General features: G+C 52.9%; 1 protein-coding gene across 1 annotated transcript in view; it reads left to right on the plus strand.

Moving 5' to 3' along the window:
* Positions 1-18,011: 18,011 nt before the first annotated feature.
* The window catches only part of LOC144612402 (small conductance calcium-activated potassium channel protein 2-like), a 75,512-nt gene continuing 71,656 nt past the window's right edge, over positions 18,012-21,867 (plus strand). Inside the window, 2 exon segments of the mRNA XM_078432010.1 lie at positions 18,012-19,632; positions 19,634-19,798. Coding sequence (XP_078288136.1) covers positions 18,991-19,632; positions 19,634-19,798 — 807 coding nt within the window. The 5' untranslated portion in view covers positions 18,012-18,990.

Consider the following 21,867-nt stretch of genomic DNA (forward strand, 5'->3'; position numbering starts at 1 on the left):
TTACAAACGAGCGATTTACAGTTTACAGTTACATGGGCGGCACGGTAGCGCAGCGGTAGAGTTGCTGCTTTACAGCGAATGCAGCGCCGGAGACTCAGGTTCGATCCTGACTACGGGTGCTGCACTGTAAGGAGTTTGTACGTTCTCCCCGTGACCTGCGTGGGTTTACTCCGAGATCTTCGGTTTCCTCCCACACTCCAAAGACGTACAGGTATGTAGGTTAATTGGCTGGGTAAATGTAAAAAAAAAAAAATGTAAAAAAAATTGTCCCTAGTGGGTGTAGGATAGTGTTAATGTATGGGGATCACTGGGCGGCACGGACTTGGAGGGCCGAAAAGGCCTGTTTCTGGCTGTATGTATATGATATGATATGATATGATGATATGATAATGTATCTGTTTCTACAACATAATCTATCTATTGATTAGTACGGGTGTCAGGGGTTATGAGGAGAAGGCAGGAGAATGGGGTTAGGAGGGAGAGATAGATCGGCCGTGATTGAATGGCGGAGTGGACTTGATGGGCCGAATGGCCTAATTCTGCTCCTATCACCTATCAACGTCCTTTAATTCTGAATCCTCATTTAGGACTGAGATGAGGAAAAACCTTTTCCACCCAGAGAGTTGTGAATCTGTGGAATTCCCTGCCACAGAGGGCAGTGGAGGCCAATTCACTGGATGCTTTCAAGAGAGAGTTAGATTTAGCTCCTGGGGCTAACGGAATCAAGGGATACGGGGAGAAAGCAGGAACGGGGTACTGATTGTGGATGATCAGCCGTGATCGTATTAAATGGCGGTGCTGGCTCGAGGGGCTGAATGGCCTCCTGCTGCACTTATTCTTTCCGTGTTTTTATGAAACGCATGCAAATTGGCACTAAAGAGAAACGTCCTTGAAAACTCAAAACACTAAACCACTGCCCAAATAAACATCTATTAGCTTTGTTCCCTTTGTTTCCTTCCTTGCTGGGAAGAATAACAGCATTCATATCCAGCTGAATAAATCATCCCACTCGGTCAAAAGCACTTTGATTATGTTCCCTAGTTGATTGCCTGGAGTTAGTGTTTGCTGCCAAAAGTAGCCAATAGATCACAGGAAGTGCGTATGCGATAAAGATAGAAAATAGGTGCAGGAGGAGGCCATTCAGCCCTTCGAGCCAGCACCGCCATTCAACATGATCACGGCAGATCATCCACAATCAGTTCCCCGTTCCTGCTTTCTCCCCACATCCCTTGATTCCGTTAGCCCCAAGAGCTAAATCTAACTCTCTCTTGAAAGCCCATCCAGTAAATCGGCCTCCACTGCCTTCTGTGGAAGAGAATTCCACAGATTCACAACTCTCTGGGTGAAAAGGATTTTCCTCGTCTCAGTCCTAATTATTCTTAAATTAAATTTATCCAGGATCAATGGACGTTCCTTTAGGAAGGAGATGAGGAGGAATTTCTTTAGTCAGAGGGTGGTGAATCTGAGGAATTCTCTGCCACAGACGGCTGTGGAGGCCACAAGTCAGTGGATATATTTTTAAGTCAAGTCAAGTCAAGTCAATTTTATTTGTATAGCACATTTAAAAACAACCCACGTTGACCAAAGTGCTGCACATCTGATTAGGTACTAAGGAAAAAATGAAACATACAGTAGCACGCAAACATAACAGCACATATAAAACAGTTCACAGCGCCTCCTCAATGAGCCTCAAACGCTAGGAAGTAGAAATAGGTTTTGAGCCTGGACTTAAAGGAGTCGATGGAGGGGGCAGTTCTGATGGGGAGAGGGATGCTGTTCCACAGTCTAGGAGCTGCAACCGCAAAAGCGCGGTCACCCCTGAGCTTAAGCCTAGACCGCGGGATAGTGAGTAGCCCCAAGTCGGCCGACCTGAGGGACCTGGAGATAGAGAGGTGGGTTAGAAGATTTTTGATGTAGGGGGGGGGGAATGTCCATTTAGGGCTTTATATGTGAATAGGAGGAGCTTGAAGTTGATTCTGTACCGTACAGGGAGCCAGTGGAGAGAGGCCAGAATCGGGGTGATGTGGTCCCTTTTACGGGTACCCGTCAGGAGTCTCGCTGCGGCGTTTTGGACCAGTTGCAGGCGGGACAGGGATGATTGGCTGATCCCAGTGTATAGGGAGTTGCAGTAGTCTAGGCGGGAGGAAACGAAAGCGTGAATGATTTTTTCAGTGTCGTCGAATTGGAGGAAAGGTTTGATTTTAGCTATGGTACGAAGTTGGAAGAAGCTGGCTTTTACCACAGCGTTGACTTGCCTGTCAAACTTTAATGCAGAGTCAAATATCACGCTGAGGTTTTTGACATGCGGTTTGACCAGGCAGGATAGACTTCCAAGACTGCCTGTTATCGATTTGATGGAGTTGGGGGGGCCGAATAGGATGACCTCAGACTTGCTCTCGTTTAATTGGAGGAAATTCTGTGCCATCCAACATTTTATGTCCTCAAGGCAGTGTAAGAGGCTGTTTAAATTTGACTGGTTGTTGGGTTTCAGGGGGAGGTAAAGCTGAGTGTCATCGGCATAGCAGTGGAAAGAAATGCCGTGCCTTTGAATGATTTGGCCAAGGGGGAGCATGTATAGAGAGAAGAGAATGGGGCCTAGGATGGAGCCTTGTGGAACTCCGCAGGAGAGGCTAGCTGGAGAAGAGGAATAACTGCCTATGTTGATGGCGAAACTCCTATCTTTGAGGTAGGAAACGAACCAGCTCAGGGCAGTGCCATCAATGCCAACCGTGTACCGGAGACGGTCAATAAGGATGGTGTGGTCCACTGTATTGAACGCTGCGCTGAGGTCGAGAAGGAGCAGGATTGCACAGTCGCCGGTGTCGATGGCGAGAAGCAGGTCGTTGTGTACCTTCAACAAGGCAGACTCTGTGCTGTGGTGGGCTCTGAAACCTGACTGGAAACTTTCCAGGATGGTGTTTTGGTGTAGGTAGGGCACTAATTGGTTTAGAATTGCCTTTTCAAGGACTTTTGACAGGAATGGCAGTTTGGAAATGGGTCTGTAGTTGCTAGGCAAGGTGGGGTCTAGGTTAGTTTTTTTCAGTAGGGGCTGGACCACCGCGTGCTTGAAACAGGTTGGAACGGTGCCAGTGGCCAGAGAACTGTTGATAATAGAGAGGATGCTGGGACCGGCTATTGCAATGACATCCTTCAGAAGGGCAGTGGGGGCAGGATCAAGGGGGGCAGGTTGCAGGTTTCATAGCGGAGACAAGCTTTGCAAGGGAGGATAGAGTGACGGGTTGGAAACAGTCCAATTTAGATGAACAGACTAGTGAGACAGCTAGGTCACGGGTGGGAAGGGCAGCCGTGACCTAGGCACGGATAAGGCAGAGATAGATAGATTCTTGATCAGTACGGGTGTCAGGGGTTATGGGGAGAAGGCAGGAGAATGGGGTTAGGAGGGAGAGATGGATCAGCCTGTTCCTTATGATATTTGTTGGGAAATTTCCTTGCCGAACCAGCATCGATTCCTTGTATCTACAGTTGGTATTTTACTGAGCGATGCCTGGATTTGAGGGAGGGGTCGGACAAACTCCGGAATGCCGGGGGCTGAGGGGAGACAATAGATAACAGGTGCAGGAGGAGGCCATTCGGCCCTTCGAGCCAGCACCGCCATTCAATGTGATCATGGCTGATCATTCAGATTCAGTACTCCGTTCCTGCCTTCTCCCTATATCCCTTGATTCCATTAGCCCTAAGAGCTGAATCCAACTCTTCATCATCATATCATATATCTACAGCCGGAAACAGGCCTTTTCGGCCCTCCAAGTCCGTGCCGCCCAGTGATCCCCGTACATTAACACTATCCTACACCCACTAGGGACAATTTTTACATTTACCCAGCCAATTAACCTACATACCTGTACGTCTTTGGAGTGTGGGAGGAAACCGAAGATCTCGGAGAAAACCCACGCAGGTCACGGGGAGAACGTACAAACTCCTTACAGTGCAGCACCCGTAGTCAGGATCGAACCTGAGTCTCCGGTGCTGCATTCGCTGTAAAGCAGCAACTCTACCGCTGCGCTACACATTAATATGGAGTCCATGCTACGAGACCCGATTAAGGCAGAAATAGATAGATCTCTAGATAGATCGATAGATAGATAGATAGATAGATAGATAGATAGATAGATAGATATTCAGTCTGAAGAAGGGTCTCGGCCCGAAACATCACCCATTCCTTCTCTCCTAGATGCTGCCTGACCTGCTGAGTTACTCCAGCATTTTGTGATAAGGCAGAGAAAGATAGATTTTTGATTGGTACGGGTGTCAGGGGTTATGGGGAGATAGTAGGAGAATGGGGTTAGGAGGGAGAGATAGATCAGCCATCATTGAATGGCGGGGTAGACTTGATGGGCCGAATGGCCTAATTCTGCTCCTATCACTTCTGACCTTATAATTTGTGTCTGACCCCTTTTTTCCCTCTTTTTTTTTGTTGTAATTACAAATACTTTATTCCAAAACAAAACAAACATACAGAGTAGTGACGCGATCAAATCAAAAAACTGCCTGTGTCGGCAGTTTACAAAACAATACAGTTTTCAGGATTAAAATCCCGCCAACTTTGTCAATAATACGCTCGCCCCCCCGCCCCGCGGCGACCAGCGGTCACGGAAGGCCACCAACGTCCCCGTTGGCACCGCGTGTGCGTGTTCCCTCTACAGAGACACGCAGGCACGTATGTAGGCCCGGAAGAGGGGCGTGCAGCCGACTCTAGTGTGACAATAGACAATAGACAATAGGTGCAGGAGTAGGCCATTCAGCCCTTCGAGCCTGTACGCACCGCCATTCAATGCGATCATGGCTGATCACTCTCAATCAGTACCCCGTTCCTGCCTTCTCCCCATACCCCCTCACTCCGCTATCCTTAAGAGCTCTATCCAGCTCTCTCTTGAAAGCATCCAACGAACTGGCCTCCACTGCCTTCTGAGGCAGAGAATTCCACACCTTCACCACTCTCTGACTGAAAAAGTTCTTCCTCATCTCCGTTCTAAATGGCCTACCCCTTATTCTTAAACTGTGGCCCCTTGTTCTGGACTCCCCCAACATTGGGAACATGTTTCCTGCCTCTAATGTGTCCAATCCTCTAATTATCTTATATGTTTCAAAAAGATCCCCCCTCATCCTTCTAAATTCCAGTGTATACAAGCCCAATCGCTCCAGCCTTTCAACATACGACAGTCCCGCCATTCCGGGAATTAACCTAGTGGCGGTGCTGGCTCGAAGGGCCGAATGGTCTCCTCCCGCACCTATTTTCTATGTTTCTATGACCTCCACCTCACCCCCATCTCAGAACCAGTCTGGAAGGAATACCGCTAATGTACACGAATTATATAATCGCTTTTCTCTTGAGCAAAGAATGTCGGTCCCATGGGAACCGAATGTTTTCCAAGGGTTTCCTTGCTCCCCATTGTCTTTTCTCTTTGGAGTTTTATTTGAGCCAATAAATCAATATAGGCCTGGGAGTTCCAGGAAGGTGGACCACTACGACCTTCCTGTTTTATCTTGGCCCTCTGTACACACAATGATTCCCATGTGAACAGGGTGATAAGAGAACTAGCATGCGTTATTTGAGAAGGGTTTGCCCATGTGTTATTGGGCGCGACGAAACGTCTAGAAACATGCCATCGGACATTGGCACCAGAGATATCACGTTTCTTTAGAAATAATATTTTGGGGAGAGACGATTAAAATGCGGGGTTGGGGAACAAAAACAAAGCTGGAGGGCAGGCGGCCAGAAGCGATGAAATCTGGAATGGTCTGTTTGTGAAAAAACAATATTTGAGTCTGAAGAAGGGTCTCGACCCAAAACGCCCTTTTCTCCAGAGATGCTGCCTGTCCCGAAGAGTTACTCCAGCATTTTGTGCCTATTGGAGAGGTGCATAAGTGATAGGAGCAGAATTAGGCCATTCGGCCCATCAAGTCTGCTCTGACATTCAATAATCATGGCTGATCTATCTCTCCCTCCTAACCCCATTCTCCTGCCTTCTCCCCATGACCCCTGACACCCGTACTGATCAAGAATCTATCTGCCTCTGTCTTAAAAATATCCACTCACTTGGCCTCCACAGCCGTCTGTGCCAAAGAATCCCACAGATTCACCACCAATAGACAATAGACAATAGACAATAGATGCAGGAGGAGGCCATTCGGCCCTTCAAGCCAGCACCACCATTCAATGTGATCATGGCTGATCATTCTCAATTACCCTCTGACTAAAGAAATTCCTTCTCATCTCCTTCCTAAAAGAGGATCAGGCAGCTTCTGTGGAGAACATGGATAGGTGACGTTTCACAGAGTGCTGGAGTAACTCGGGGGGTCAGGCAGCATCTGTGGAGAACATGGATAGGTGACGTTTCACAGAGTGCTGGAGTAACTCAGGGGGTCAGGCAGCATCTGTGGAGAACACGGACAGGTGACGTTTCCCAGAGTGCTGGAGTAACTCAGTGGGTCAGACAGCATTTCTGGAGAGAAGGGATGGGTGTCGTTTTGGGTCGAGACCCTTCTTCAGACCGAGAGACAGGGGGGAAGAGGGAAATGAGAGATTATAGGCGGTGATGTGGAGAGATACGGAACAAATGAATGAAAGATGTGCAAACAAGTAACGACGATAATGGAAGCAGGCCGCTGTTAGCTGTGGGCTAGGTGAAAACAAGTTACAGACAATGAGACTCAACAAGACGACGTTGAAACTGGTACAACGACTTGGTTGGGGGAGGGACGGAGAGAGAGAGGGGATTCAAGGGTTACTTGAAGTTGGTGAAATCAATATTCCTACCGCCGGGCTGCAAGCTGCCCAAGCGAAATCTATCTATCTATCTATCTATCTGTCTGTCTGTCTGTCTGTCTATCTGTCTGTCTGTCTGTCTGTCTATCTGTCTGTCTGTCTGTCTGTCTAGCTGCTGCTGCTGCTGCCGCCGCCCCCCACCACTCCGGAACCCATGGCAACGGCGCTGTAGGCCGCACCGGCACCCATGGCAACGGCGCTGTAGGCCCCACCGGCACCCATGGCAACGGCGCTGTAGGCCGCACCGGCACCCACGGCAACGGCGCTGTAGGCCCCACCGGCACCCACGGCAACGGCGCTGTAGGCCCCACCGGCACCCATGGCAACGGCGCTGTAGGCCGCACCGGCACCCACGGCAACAGCGCTGTAGGCCCCACCGGCACCCACGGCAACGGCGCTGTAGGCCCCACCGGCACCCACGGCAACGGCGCTGTAGGCCACACCGGCACACACGGCAACGGCGCTGTAGGCCCCACCGGCACCCACGGCAACGGCGCTGTAGGCCCCACCGGCACCCACGGCAACGGCGCTGTAGGCCGCACCGGCACCCATGGCAACGGCGCTGTAGGCCCCACCGGCACCCATGGCAACGGCGCTGTAGGCCGCACCGGCACCCATGGCAACGGCGCTGTAGGCCCCACCGGCACCCACGGCAACGGCGCTGTAGGCCCCACCGGCACCCATGGCAACGGCGCTGTAGGCCGCACCGGCACCCATGGCAATGGCGCTGTAGGCCGCAGGCTCCGGGTTAACACTGACTCACCCGAGGAGTTTCCCCCCACCGGACCTCCTTTACTGATGGCGGGTGAGTAGAGACCTTGCTGTGGGTGGGGTGTGGGGTGGTGTGGGTGGGGGGGTGGTGGGGGTGGGTGGGGGGGGGGGTGAGCGGGGGGTTGGTGGGTGGGGGGGTGGTGTGGGTGGTGGGGGTGGGGGGGTGGTGGTGTGGGTGGGGGGGGTGGGATGGGGGTGGTGGGGTGGTGTGGGTGGTGGGTGGTGTGGGTGGGGGGTGGTGTGGGTGGGGGGGATGGTGTGGGGGGGTGGTGAGTAGAGACCTTGCTGTGGGTGGGTGGGGAGGAAAGAGGGGGGATGGGGAGAGTGAGATTGGGGCTGGGGGAGGAGAGATTGGCGAGGAAGGGGAGTGGGGGGAGGGGAGAATGGGGGGGGTGGGGGAGGGTGGGAGGAGCAGAGAGTGGGGGTGGCAGTGAGAGTGGGACTGGGGAGGGGGACAGTGGGGGGGGGGGTGATGGTGGGGGGAGGGGAACAGTGGGGGGGAAAGTGGGACTGGGGAGGGGGACAGTGGGGGGACGGGGTGGTGATGGGGGGAAGAGAGTGGGGGTGGGGGGCAAGGGGGACAGTTGGGGTTGGGAAGAGGGGAGAGTGGGGGTGCGGGGGAGGGGGACATTGAGAATGGGGGTGGGGCGAGTGGAGGGTGGGGGAGAGGAGTGGGGGTGGGGGAGAGTGAGAGGGGATGGGGGAGAGAGAGTGGCGGAAAGGGGGCTGGAAGGGAAAGGGGGGTGGGGGAGAGTGGGGTTGGGGGAGGAGAGAATGAGGGGGTGGGGAGGAGAGAGTGGGGGAAAGGGGGGTGGTGGGGAATGGGGTGGGGGAGAGTGCGAGTGGAGCTGGGAGGAAGAGTGGGACTGGGGTAGAGGGCAGAGTGCGGGTGGGGAGGAGGAGGAATGGGGGGAAGGGGACAGCAGGGGGGGAGGGGTGGCGGTGGTGGGGGGGATGAGAGAGTGGTGGTGGTGGGGGGGGAAGGGGGACAGTGGGATTCAGGGAAGAGGGGAGAGTGGGGGGGGGGTGGGGGAGGTTGGGAGGAGCAGAGAGTGGGGGTGGGAGGGAGAGTGGGACTGGGGAAGGGGAGATGGTGGTGAGGGGGAAGAGAGAGTGGGGGTGGGAGGGAGGGAGGGAAAGGGGAGGATGGTGGGTGGTGGGGAAGGGGTCAGTGAGGGTTAAAGGAGGGGGAGGGTGGGGGAGGATAGATGGGGGTATGTGGGGAAGGGGGCCGGTGGTGGGGGGAAGAGAGTGGGGGGTAGGGGGGAAGGGTCACTGTGGGGGTCAGGGGGAGAGTCGGTGTGGGGAAGAGGGGGTCGGGGAGAGTGGGGGGGAGGGGGACGGTGAGAATGCGGGTGGGGAGAGTGGGTGGAGGGTAGGAGTGGGAGGGAGGAGAGAATGTGGGGGTGGGGGGGAGGGGAGAGTCGGGGAAAGTGGGGCCGGGGATAGTGAGGGTGGGGCTGGGGAGGAGAGAATGGGGGATGGGGGGGAGGAGAGAGGGGTGGAAAGGGGGGTGGAGGAGAGTGGGGGTGGGAGGGAGAGTGGGACTGGGGAGGAGGGCAGTGTGGGGTGGGGAGGAGGGAAGAAGGGATGGGGAGGGGACAGCAGGGGAGGGGGGAGGAGGTGGGGGGGATGAGAGAGTGGGGGTGGGGGAGAAGGGGGACAGTGGGGGTCAAGGAAGATGGGAGAGTGGGGGGTAGGGAGGGGGGGATAAGGTGGCTTGCGTATGGGGTTGAGGGTGCTACACCAATACAGGAGAGGCTTTGGGTCCAAGGCTCCTCGGTCACACCCTCTCCCCTTCCCTGTACTGCCTTTATTTGCGCTCCCCCTCCCCTGGAGGAGCACGACACCACAATGAAACATAGAAAATAGGTGCAGGAGTAGGCCATTCGGCCCTTCGAGCCTGTACGCACCGCCATTCAATATGATCATGGCTGATCATCCAACTCAGTATCCTGTACCTGCCTTCTCTCCATACCCCCTGATCCCTTTAGCCACAAGGGCCACATCTAACTCCCTCTTAAATATAGCCAATGAACTGGTCTCAACTACCCTCTGTGGCAGAGAATTCCACAGATTCACCACTCTCTGTGTGAAAAAAAACTTTCTCATCTCGGTCCTAAAATACTTCCTCCTTATCCTTAAACTGTGACCCCTTGTTCTGGACTTCCCCAACATCGGGAACAATCTTCCTGCATCTAGCCTGTCCAACCCCTTAAGAATTTTGTTGTGAAGGAAAAAGAAGATGGCCGCTGGAAGGATGGTGTCAGTGGCTCCCTCTCCCCGTTCCCCTCCCCCACCCCATTCCCCCCTCCTCACCGACACCACCCCTCTCCACCACCCCCCCCCGTCCTCTCCATGACCACCCCCTACTCTCCGCCCCCCCTCCTCCTCTCCTCCTCTCCCCCCCCCCCACCGAGATTGATTTTTATTTATTTTAACAGACAATTTATTTTAAAGAAAAAAGCAATTTCCCCAGGTTACAATGGAAACCCTACGAGGACGGGCCCAACTTGGTCTAGTTTGTTCTATATTTCTCCACATGTGTTTCCCAAATGTTTCCCTCTCCCTTGACTCTCAGTCTGAAGAAGGGTCTCGACCCGAAACGTCACAATAGACAATAGACAATAGACAATAGGTGCAGGAGTAGGCCATTCAGCCCTTCGAGCCAGCACCGCCATTCAATGCGATCATGGCTGATCACTCTCAATCAGTACCCCGTTCCTGCCTTCTCCCCATACCCCCTCACTCCGCTATCCTTAAGAGCTCTATCCAGCTCTCTCTTGAAAGCATCCAACGAACTGGCCTCCACTGCCTTCTGAGGCAGAGAATTCCACACCTTCACCACCCTCTGACTGAAAAAGTTCTTCCTCATCTCCGCTCTAAATGGCCTACCCCTTATTCTCAAACTGTGGCCCCTTGTTCTGGACTCCCCCAACATTGGGAACATGTTATCTGCCTCTAATGTGTCCAATCCCCTAATTATCTTATATGTTTCAATAAGATCCCCCCTCATCCTTCTAAATTCCAGTGTATACAAGCCCAATCGCTCCAGCCTTTCAACATACGACAGTCCCGCCATTCCGGGAATTAACCTAGTGAACCTACGCTGCACGCCCTCCATAGCAAGAATATCCTTCCTCAAATTTGGAGACCAAAACTGCACACAGTACTCCAGGTGCGGTCTCACCAGGGCCCGGTACAACTGTAGAAGGACCTCTTTGCTCCTATACTCAACTCCTCTTGTTACGAAGGCCAACATTCCATTGGCTTTCTTCACTGCCTGCTGAACCTGCATGCTTCCTTTCATTGACTGATGCACTAGGACACCCAGATCTCGTTGAACTCCCCCTCCTCCTAACTTGACACCATTCAGATAATAATCTGCCTTTCTATTCTTACTTCCAAAGTGAATAACCTCACACTTACCTACATTAAACTGCATCTGCCATGTATCCGCCCACTCACACAACCTGTCCAAGTCACCCTGCAGCCTTATTGCATCTTCCTCACAATTCACACTACCCCCCAACTTAGTATCATCTGCAAATTTGCTAATGGTACTTTTAATCCCTTCGTCTAAGTCATTAATGTATATCGTAAATAGCTGGGGTCCCAGCACCGAACCTTGCGGTACCCCACTGGTCACTGCCTGCCATTCCGAAAGGGACCCATTTATCCCCACTCTTTGCTTTCTGTCTGTCAACCAATTTTCTATCCATGTCAGTACCCTACCCCCAATACCATGTGCCCTAATTTTGCCCATCTCCAGAGATGCTGCCTGTCCCGCTGAGTTACTCCGGCACTTTGTGTCTGTCTTCGGTTTAAAGACGTCAGCATCTGCAGTTCCCTGCAACACAGTCGTAGAACCTGTCGACAGCCATATTGATTTGATCGGTAATTAAATTTGGCTGCATCTGTGATTAGTGATCGATCTACTTGCCCGGAGATCTGGGGAAGAACGGGGGGCTGTTGATTAGAAATTCGATCTTGAACTGAGACAAGGTTTAATGGGTTTTTACAACAGGTGAGAAAATGTATTTTAGTTTAGTTTAGAGATACAGCGCGGAAACAGGCCCTTCGGCCCACCGAGTCCGCGCCGCCCAGCACATTAACACTATCCTACGCCCACTAGGGACAATTTATACATTTGCCCAGTCAATTAATTTACAAACCTGTACGTCTTTGGAGTGTGGGGGGAAACTGAAGATCTCGGAGAAAACCCACGCAGGTCTCGGGGAAAACGTACAAACTCCGTACAGACGGCGCCCATGGTCAGGATTGAACCTGAGTCTCCGGCGCTGCATTCGCTGTAAGGCAGCAACTCTACCGCTGCGCCACAGTGCCGCCCATGACCTGCGTGGGTTTTCTCCGGGTGCTCCGGTTTCCTCCCACACTCCAAAGGCGTGCGGGTTTGTAGGTTAATTGGCTTCGGTAAAAATAGTAAATTGTCCCTAGTGTGTGTAGGATAGCGTTAGTGTGCGGGGATCGCTGGTCAGCACGGACTCGGTGGGCTGAAGGGCCTGTTTCCGTGCTGTATCTCTAAAGTATAAAGATGTATAAAATTATAAAAGGACTGGACAAGCTAGATGCAGGAAAACTGTTCCCAATGTTTGGGGGAGTCCAGAACCAGGGGCCACACACAGTCTAAGAATAAAGGGGAGTCCATTTAAAACTGAGGTGAGAAGAATTTTTTTAACCCAGAGAGTTGTGAATCTGTGGAATTCTCTGCCACAGAGGGCAGTGGGGGCCAATTCACTGGATTAATTTAAAAGAGAGTTAGATAGAGCTCTAGGAGCTAGCGGAATCAAGGGATTATGGGGAGAAGGCAGGCACGGGTTACTGATTGTGGATGATCAGCCATGATCACAATGAATGGCGGTGCGTACAGGCTCGAAGGGCCAAATGGCCTCCTCCTGCACCTATTTTCTCTGTTTCTATGTTACTCCAGTGAAAAACACTGTGGGATGGCCCTGGTTCTAGTCAAATGCAGTCTGGCCAAAACCTCTGCTCATTTGGACCTAATAAATTACAGGTCGTAAATTTTTAAAACCTGACAAAGGGAGAAGAACATGATTTTTTATTAAAGATTGCTGCCGCTAATGTATTAATGACTGCCCGCCTACGCCCAACTGCCAGTGTGAATGATCAGCTGCTGTTTACAGCTGAGTCCACAGCCAACACAGGCTTCACGTCACCCCTGGGGCTGTTAGTGGTCATCCCAGAGAGGGGGGTGGGGGGTTGGGGCGAGCCAGGGGTTGCCAACTTCCTCACTCCCAAATACAGGACAAGGTGACGTCACCGCCCCACGTGACCTCACCAGCGGCCACGTGCTCCCGCTCCACCAATGCCGGCCGCCCTTGCCGGGAGGCGGGTTGCTACACAACCTCCGTCAGGCGGCGCCCGGGCCTCGGGGCCTACACTGCACGGACCTGCAGTGTCCGGGCCTGCAGTGTCTGGGCCTCCAGCGACCGGGCCTGCAGCGACGGGCCTACAGCGTCCGGGCCTGCAGTGTCCGGGCCTACAGCTTCCGGGCCTACAGTGCCCCCCCGGGCCTAATACAGGACAAGGGGGACTCCTACGGGACAAACCAATTTAGCCCAATCTACGGGATGTCCCGGCTAATACGGGACAGCTGGCGGCCCTAGTGACGGGACGGTGCGGAGGGAGGGAGCTTCATTGTGTGTGTGTGTGTGTGTGTGTGTGTGTGTGTGTGTGTGTGTGTGTGTGTGTGTGTGTGTGTGTGTGTGTGTGTGTGTGTGTGTGTGTGTGTGTGTGTGTGTGTGTGTGTGCGTGTGTGTGTGTGTGTGTGTGTGTGCGTGTGTGTGTGTGTGTGACGGGACAGTGTAGAGGGAGCTTTATAGGTTTATAAGTGATAGGAGAAGAATTAGGCCATTCGGCCCGTCGAAGCTACATCGCCATTCAATCGCGGCTGATCTATATCTTTCTCCTAACCCCATTCTCCTGCCTTCTCCCCATAACCCCTGACACCCGCACTGATCAACAATCTATCAATCTCTGCCTTAAAAATATCCATTGACTTGTGGCCTCCACAGCCGTCTGTGGCAAAGAATCCCACAGATTCACCACCCTCTGATTAAAGAAAGTTCCCCTCATTTCCTTTCTAAAGGAACGTCCTTTAATTCTGAGGCTGTGCCCTCTGGTCCTAGACTCTCCCACTAGTGGAAACATCCTCTCCACATACACTCTATCCAGGCCGCTCACTGTTCAGTAAGTTTCAATGAGGTCCACCCTCATCCTTCTAATCTCCAGCGAGTACAGGCTCAGTGCCGACAAACGCTCATCGTATGTTAACCCACTCATTCCTGTTTAGAAGTTTGTACGTTCTCCCTGTGACCTGCGTGGGTTTTCTCCGGGCGCTCCGGTTTCCACCCACACTCCAAAGACGTGCAGGTTTGCGGGTTAATTGGCACTTTATAAATTGCCCCTAATGTGCAGGGAGTGGTAAACCAGCCTCGGCAGTTCCTTCTGCAAGGAACCGCAGATGCTGGTTTACCAAAAAAGACACAAAGTGCTGGAGTAACTCAGCGGGTCAGGCAGCATCTGTGGAGAACATGGATAGGTGACGTTTCACAGAGTGCTGGAGTAACTCAGCGGGTCAGGCAGCATCTGTGGAGAACATGGATAGGTGACGTTTCACAGAGTGCTGGAGTAACTCAGCGGGTCAGGCAGTATCTGTGGAGAACATGGATAGGTGACGTTTCACAGAGTGCTGGAGTAACTCAGCGGGTCAGGCAGCATCTGTGGAAAACATGGATAGGTGACGTTTCACAGAGTGCTGGAGTAACTCAGCGGGTCAGGCAGCATCTGTGGGGAACATGGATAGGTGACGTTTCACAGAGTGCTGGAGTAACTCAGTGGGTCAGGCAGCATCTGTGGAGAACATGGACTGGTGACGTTTTAGATTGGGGCCCAGCACAAATGCTGCCTGACCCGCTGAGTTACTCCAGCACTTTCTATTCAGTTTGGTTTAGTTTAGTTTAGGGATACAGCGTGGAAACAGGCCCTTCGGCCTACTGAGTCCACGCTGCCCAGCGATCCCCGCACACTAACACTGTCCTACACATAATAGGGTCGATGTACAATTATACCGAAGCCAATTAACCTACAAACCTGCACATCTTTGGAGTGCTGGAGGAATCCAGAGCACCCGGAGAAAACCCACCCATGTTACGGGGAGAACGTACAAACTCCGTACAGACAGCGCCCGTAGTCAGGATCGAACCCGGGTCTCTGGCGCTGTGAGGCAGCAGCTCTACCCGCTGCGCCACCGTGCCGACCAAGATTTCGGAATCCGCAGTTCCTTGCATCTCCACGATCAATAGTTTTGTGCTCAGAGGGTTTTGTTTAAATTATGTATTCATTAACCTCTTTAAATTTTAATTCTTCTGCTGCCTTGGTTTGCTGGTGGGAGCGGGGCAGGAATCGAACTTGCTCGCTCAGTGGTAAATCTCTGCCAGCTAGTTCTGTGATTCTGCAAGAAAAATTGCAGGGAGTCGTGGACGCAGCCCAGACCATCACGCACACACACACACACAAACCAACCTCCCTTCCATCGACTCCATCTACACCTCACGCTGCCTCGGCAAGGTTAGCAGCACAATCAAGGACCTGTCTCACCCCCGGTCACTCCCTCTTCTCCCCTCTCCCTCGTCCCAGATTCAGGGACAGTTTCTTCGGCTTGTAAAGAATATTGAACGAGTATTGATTTCTCCAACTTCAAGTAAACCTCTGCTTTCCCTCCCCCTCCGTCCCTCCCCCACCCTTGTTCTCCGACTAGCTTCACTGTCCTCCCGATTAATGTTACTGATTGTATGCCTCGTTGTCAGCCAACAATGAACCATTCTACGTTTCCTTGACCATCGTCTGCTTTGAGCTGCCGTTTTCACACCTTGCCCTTCCACATCTTTTCTGAAGGAGGTTCTCGATCTGAAACGTCACCCGTTCCTTCTCTCCAGAGATGCTGCCCGTCCCGCTGAGACACTCCAGCATTTTGTGTCTGTCTTCGGTGTAAACCAGTGTCTGCAGTTCCTTCCTACAATAGACAATAGACAATAGGTGCAGGAGTAGGCCATTTGGCCCTTCATTCACAATCAGTACCCCGTTCCTGCCTTCTCCACATCCCCCCTGACTCCGCTATCATTAAGAGTTCTATCTAACTCTCTCCTAAAAGCACATATTGACACTAATATATAGACAAAAGATGCTGGAGTTACTCAGCAGGACTAAGCAAAAAATTATTATTTTTGATCTGGTATTAAATTGTAATTTATGAAAGAGCTTTGTCCTCCACAGTTTTTGCTGGCCGGAAATTGTGCAAAGACTTTAATTAAAGAATTGCAATTGAAATCTGCAGCCTCCCAAAAGATTTATTCCAAACTCTAAGTAACAGGAAAGTACAGTATGTCCAACTGCTTGTACATCAGTCACTGAAAGTAAGCATGCAGTAAAGAAAGCCAATGGCATGTTGGCCTTCATTGCGAGAGGATTTGAGTTTACTCCAGAGAAGTTTGACAAGCTATGCCGAGCTCCTCAATATGGGTGCAGACACAAAAACTGGTCCTTACAGATAGCAGACAGTAGGAGATCCTTCTGCAGATGTACAGGGCTCTGGTGAGACCGCACCTGGAGTAGTGTGGCAGTTTTGAGGAAGGACGTTCTTGCTATTGAGGGAGTGCAGCGTGGGTTCACCAGGTTAATTCCCGGGATGGCGGGACTGACGTATGATGAAAGAATGGGTCGACTGGGTTTGCATTCGCTGGAATTTAGAAGGATGAGAAGGGATCTTTTGGAAACATATCTAATTCTTAAAGGATTGGACAGGCTAGATGCAGGAAAAATGTTCCCGATGTTGGGGGAGTCCAGAACCAGGGGTCACACAGTTTAAGAATAAGGGGTAGGCCATTTAGTACTGAGATGAGGAAAAACTTCTTCACCCAGAGTGTTGTGAATCTGTGGAATTCTCTGTCACAGAAGGCAGTGGAGAGAGAGTTAGATTTCGAGAGAGTTAGATTTAGCTCTCAGGAGTAACGGAATCAAGGGATATGGGGAAAAAGCAAGAATGGGGTACTGATTTTAGATGTGTAGGATTTTAGATGTGTATGAAATGTGTAGAGTCTGAAGAAGGGTCTCGACCCTGAAACGTCACCCATTCCTTCTCTCCCAAGATGCTGCCTGACCCGCTGAGTTACTCCAGCATTTTGTGTCTACTGATTTTAGATGATCAGCCATGATCATATTGAATGGCAGTGTTGGCTCGAAGTGCCGAATGGCATACTCCTGTGCCTATTTTTCTCTGTTTCTATGAATCAGAAATGGCCTGCCCCTTATTCTTAAACTGTGACCCCTGGTTCAGGACTCCCCCAACATTGGGAACATGTGTCCTGCATCTAGCCTGTCCAATCCCTTAAGAATTTTATATGTTTCTATAAGATCCCCTCTCATCTTTCTAAATTCCAGTGAATACAAGCCCAGACTCTTGAAGAATGAATGAATGAATGAATGAATGAATGAATGAATGAATGAATGAATGAATGAATGAAAAAATGAATGAATAAGTTTATTGGCTAAGTATGTGCATATACAAGGAATGTGCCTTGGTGCTCCGCTCACAAATGACAACACAAACATACAGTTAACAATTAAGAATTAAGCATAAACACTTCAAAACAATAAGGATACAACATTACGGTCTAAACGTGTGGGTGATTCTTGACAAAACAGCCGATACAATGAAATATTGAAGGCACAAAAAGGAGTAACTCAGTGGGTCAGGCAGCATCCCTGGCTGATACTTGCCCTTTATACTGTTTTAAAACTGTTCTAATTTGTTTCATTGGGTAGCATTCCCAATCTCGTTGTACCCCTGTACAATGACAATAAAGATATATTGTCAGGACAAATCTTTTGTTTGTTTGTTTGTTTTTATGTCTTGTTTGCTTATTAAGCGTCTTTGAGTATCTTGAAAAGCGCTATATAAAATAAATGTATTATTATTATTATTATTATCATTGTATTGTATTGTATTTCTCTGTGTTTCTCATTGTGAAAAGCATCAGGCACAGCTGGACTACAAGTCCCAGGGTGCACCGGGCGGTGGGAGGCTAGCGCATGCGTAGTGGCGGCCGATGGGGAGGAGCCATCCGGGTGGGAGGACTCCACATCCCAGGGTGCCCCGGGGGGGGGAGCGCGGCGCATGCATTCCGCGGGATGAGTTCGACTGGGGACGGGGGATGGATGAACGGGAGCGGGCGGGGCGGGGGCGTTTGGACTACAAATCCCGGCGTGCCCCGGAGCAGCAGGTGGGTGGGCGGATGACGACGTCGGCGGGCCAATGGGAAGCGGAAAGGGGCGTCGCTAAGGAGGGTAGGCGTTGCTAAGGAGGGGAGGAGGAGGCGCGGCCGCGGATAAAAGGCGGGCGGGCGGGCGGAGCTGCGGTTCAGACATGGAGCTGGCTGCCCGGAGCCGCGGCCACGGAGGAGGAAGAGGAGAAGAAGAAGACCGTGGAGGAGGAGGAGAAGAGGGCGGCGGGCTGAGAGTTGGGGCGGTGGGAGGTGACAAGTTGGCCCATTGAGTTGAGTCTCCCTTGAGTTGAGTCTCCCTTGAGTTGGGTTGAGTTGGATTGAGTCTCCATTGGGTTTAGTTGGATTGAGTCTCCATTGGGTTGAGTTGGATTGAGTCTCCCTTGAGTTGGGTTGGATTGAGTCTCCATTGGGTTGAGTTGGATTGAGTCTCAATTGGGTTGAGTTGGATCGAGTCTCCATTGGGTTGGGTTGAGTCTCCATGTGTTGAGTTGAGTCTCCATTGAGTTGGGTTGGATTGAGTCACCATTGAGAGGCGAGTCTCCATTGAGTTGAGTTGAGAGATTGAGTCTTCATCGAGTTGAGTTGAGTTGGATTAAGTCTTCATCGAGTTGAGTTGAGTTGGATTGAGTCTTCATCGAGTTGAGTTGGATCGAGTCTCCATTGAGTTGGTTGAGTTTGGTTAAGTCTACATTGAGTTGGGTTGGGTTAAGTTGAGTCTCCATTGGGTTGGGTTGGATTGGGCTGAGTAGGAAAGGCAGAAAAGTCTCGACCCCAAAATGTCATCCACTCCACCCCGCCAGAGATGCTGCCTGTCCAACTGAGTTGCCCCCAGCTCTTTGTGTCCATCTTGAGTTGGGTTTTTGAGGAGGATGGGCTAGGGGACCTAAGCCTCGAGATGTCCCAGTAGGAGAACCCAACCGAATTGGGGAGTTGGCTTGCTGGGGTTTAAGTCCTTTGAGGCGTGGACACGGGGGTGGACCATCTAGGAGCGAGCTGGTAGGCTGGGGGAGGGTGGGTGGGAGGGAGGGAGGGCTGGGGAGGGAAGGGGTGGAGTCCACTCCTAGGGTGTCACCGGTAGATCTTTCAGCTCCTCCCAGCGCCAGGACCATGGAGAACGCTCGCTGCCACGATTCTGGGGTGGCCGATCTGGAAGAGGACCTGGTCAAGTGCCAATGCCCCACGGGAGCGAGGGGGTCTCTCCGGGGCGGCCAACAACAGCAACAACAACACCAACAGCAGCAGCAACACAGTTGCCAGTCTCAGCTGCTGCCCAGATTGCCCAAGGGCCCCTGGCCGGAGGGTGGCAACCTGGCCGGTGGGCACCCGACTCTGCCCCCCTGCTCCTCCGCCTCCTCGTCCCGGCACGGCAGCCAACTCCATCTGGGCGAGGAGCACCAGCCGGTGGCCGGGGTCAAGCACAGGCAGCCGAGCCCCCTGGCCCCCAGGAGGGACAGTAACCCCTTCACCGAGATCGCCATGAGCAGCTGCAAGTACAACGGCGGGGTGGTGAAGCCCCTGGCCAGCCTGAGCACCTCCAGGAGGAACCTGGTGGGGGGTGACCCGCCACCCACCGAGACCGACCACCCCACCACCACCACCACCACCAACACCAACACCCTCCAGCCCTCGCAGGTCTGCAGTTGCAACCACGTCCTGGGCGCCACCCCGGAGATAGTCATCTCCTGCCGGGAGGACTACCACCACCAACACTTGCTCCAGGAGCCCAGCGAGCAGCAGCCGTCCAGGGGGGGGGTCGACCAAGCGCAGGAACCAGAACGTCGGCTACCGGCTGGGGCACCGGCGAGCCCTCTTCGAGAAGAGGAAGCGACTGAGCGACTATGCACTGATCTTCGGCATGTTTGGCATCGTCGTCATGGTGATAGAGACCGAGCTATCTTGGGGAATCTACAACAAGGTGGGTCCTGCTTGTTAATTCATTCTCCTGGCTTTCGTGTGGGGTGGGGGGTTGCCTTCTAGGGGAAGGGGGGTGGTGTTTAAGAGCAGTCCCCAAATCCCAGCTCCTCCTCCTCCAACAACAACAACGTGGAGATCAAGACCCCCTTCCCTCCCCACTCCCATCCCCCCAACAACGTGGAGATCAAGACCCCCTTCCCTCCCCACTCCCATCCCCCCAACAACGTGGAGATCAAGATCCCCTCCCCATTCCAACTCCCCCCCCCCAAACAACATGGAGATCAAGACCCCCTCCCCAACAACATGGAGATCAAGATCCCCTCACTCAACAACGTGGAGACCAAGACCCCCTTCCCTCCCCACTCCCACCCCCACCCCCCAACAACGTGGAGATCAAGATCCCCTCACTCAACAGCATGGAGATGAAGACCCCCTCCCCACTCCGACCCCCCCCAACAACATGGAGATCAAGATCCCACCCCCCCAACAACATGGAGATCAAGATCCCACCCCCCCCCCAACAACATGGAGATCAAGACTCCCTTCCCTCCCCACTCCCACCCCCCACAACAACGTGGAGATCAAGTCCCGCTCCCCAACAACATGGAGATTAAGACCCCTTCCCCCCCACTCCCACCCCCCCCCCCACAACGTGGAGATCAAGTCCCGCTCCCCAACAACGTGGAGATCAAGACCCCCTCCCCTCCCCACTCCCCCCCCCAACAACATGGAGATCAGGACCCCCCTCTCCCAACACAACAACGTGGAGATCAAGTCCCCCTCCCACTCCCCCAACAGCAACATAGAGATCAAGACCGCCCTACCCCCACAACGTGGAGATCAAGACCCCCAACACAACAACGTGGAGATCGAGACCCCCTACCTTAGTCCTTCTCCCATTCCCCACCTTCAGTTCCCTTTTGGATCTCTCCCCCACCCCCCTCTTCCAGTTCAACATCTCTGCCTTTTACTGGGAGGGGGGGGGGGGGGACATCGAAAACTATTATTAAGGGATAGAAGTCCTCTCCCGAAACGCAGTGAGGACGGGGACGCCGCTGGAGGAAGGAGTTTTTAATGCTGGCATTGAATGTATAAATGTGTGTCTCGTCCAGAGACCTGTTGCAAATGTGTGCTAGACGAGAACCAACTTCGCTCCTTGATTTCCACCACCCCCACCATCAACGCGTTGTTGGCTGAGCTTGTATCATTTAGCGTCCTCTCTGGGACTCGCCTCCCCCAAATTCTCTCCTTCCACCCACACCCCCGTTTCTCCCCCCACTCCCCTAGTAATTTAGAGGTTGCTGTGTGTCGAGATGGCTCTCACTGCCTGAGTTAGACACTTGTCCAACGAGCACCAGACGCGCAGAGTCTGGGATCCAGTGGACTGACGTTGGAACCGCAGGTGCTGGAATGTCCCGAGCAAAAGACAAAGTGCTGGAGGAACTCTGCCGGTCAGGCAGCGTAATTTTAGCGGCGTGTGTCTGTCTGTGTTTGTCTCCCTATCTATTCACGAAAATAAAGTTCGCACGTCTGTCTCTGTGTCCCTAATTATGAAAATAAGTGTGGGTGGGGGAGGTGGGAGGGAGGGGAGGGGAGGGGAGGGGAGGGGGGGGGAGGTGTGTGTGTGTGTATGGGGTGGGGTATGTGTGGGGTGGGGGAGGTGTGTGTGGGGTGGGGGGAGGTGTGGGGGGAGGTGTGTGTGTGGGGTGGGGGGAGGTGTGTGTGTGGGGTGGGGGGAGGTGTGTGTGTGGGGTGGGGGAGGTGTGTGTGTGTGTGTAGGGCGTGGGGGAGGTGTGTGTGGGAGGGGGGTGGGGGGAGGTGTGTTTGGGGGGGTGGGGGAGGTGTGGGGGTGGGGGAGGTGTGTGTGTGGGGTGGGGGGAGGTGTGTGTGTGTGGGGTGGGAGGTGTGTGTGTGGGGTGGGGGGAGGTGTGGGGAGGGGGGAGGTGTGTGTGTGGGGTGGGGGGAGGTGTGTGTGTGGGGTGGGGGAGGTGTGTGGGGGGGTGGGGGGAGGTGTGTGGGGGTGGGGGGAGGTGTGTGGGGGTGGGGGGAGGTGTGTGGGGTGGGGGGAGG

This window comes from Rhinoraja longicauda, chromosome 44 (assembly GCF_053455715.1).
Source record: "Rhinoraja longicauda isolate Sanriku21f chromosome 44, sRhiLon1.1, whole genome shotgun sequence".
Taxonomy (NCBI): domain Eukaryota; kingdom Metazoa; phylum Chordata; class Chondrichthyes; order Rajiformes; family Arhynchobatidae; genus Rhinoraja; species Rhinoraja longicauda.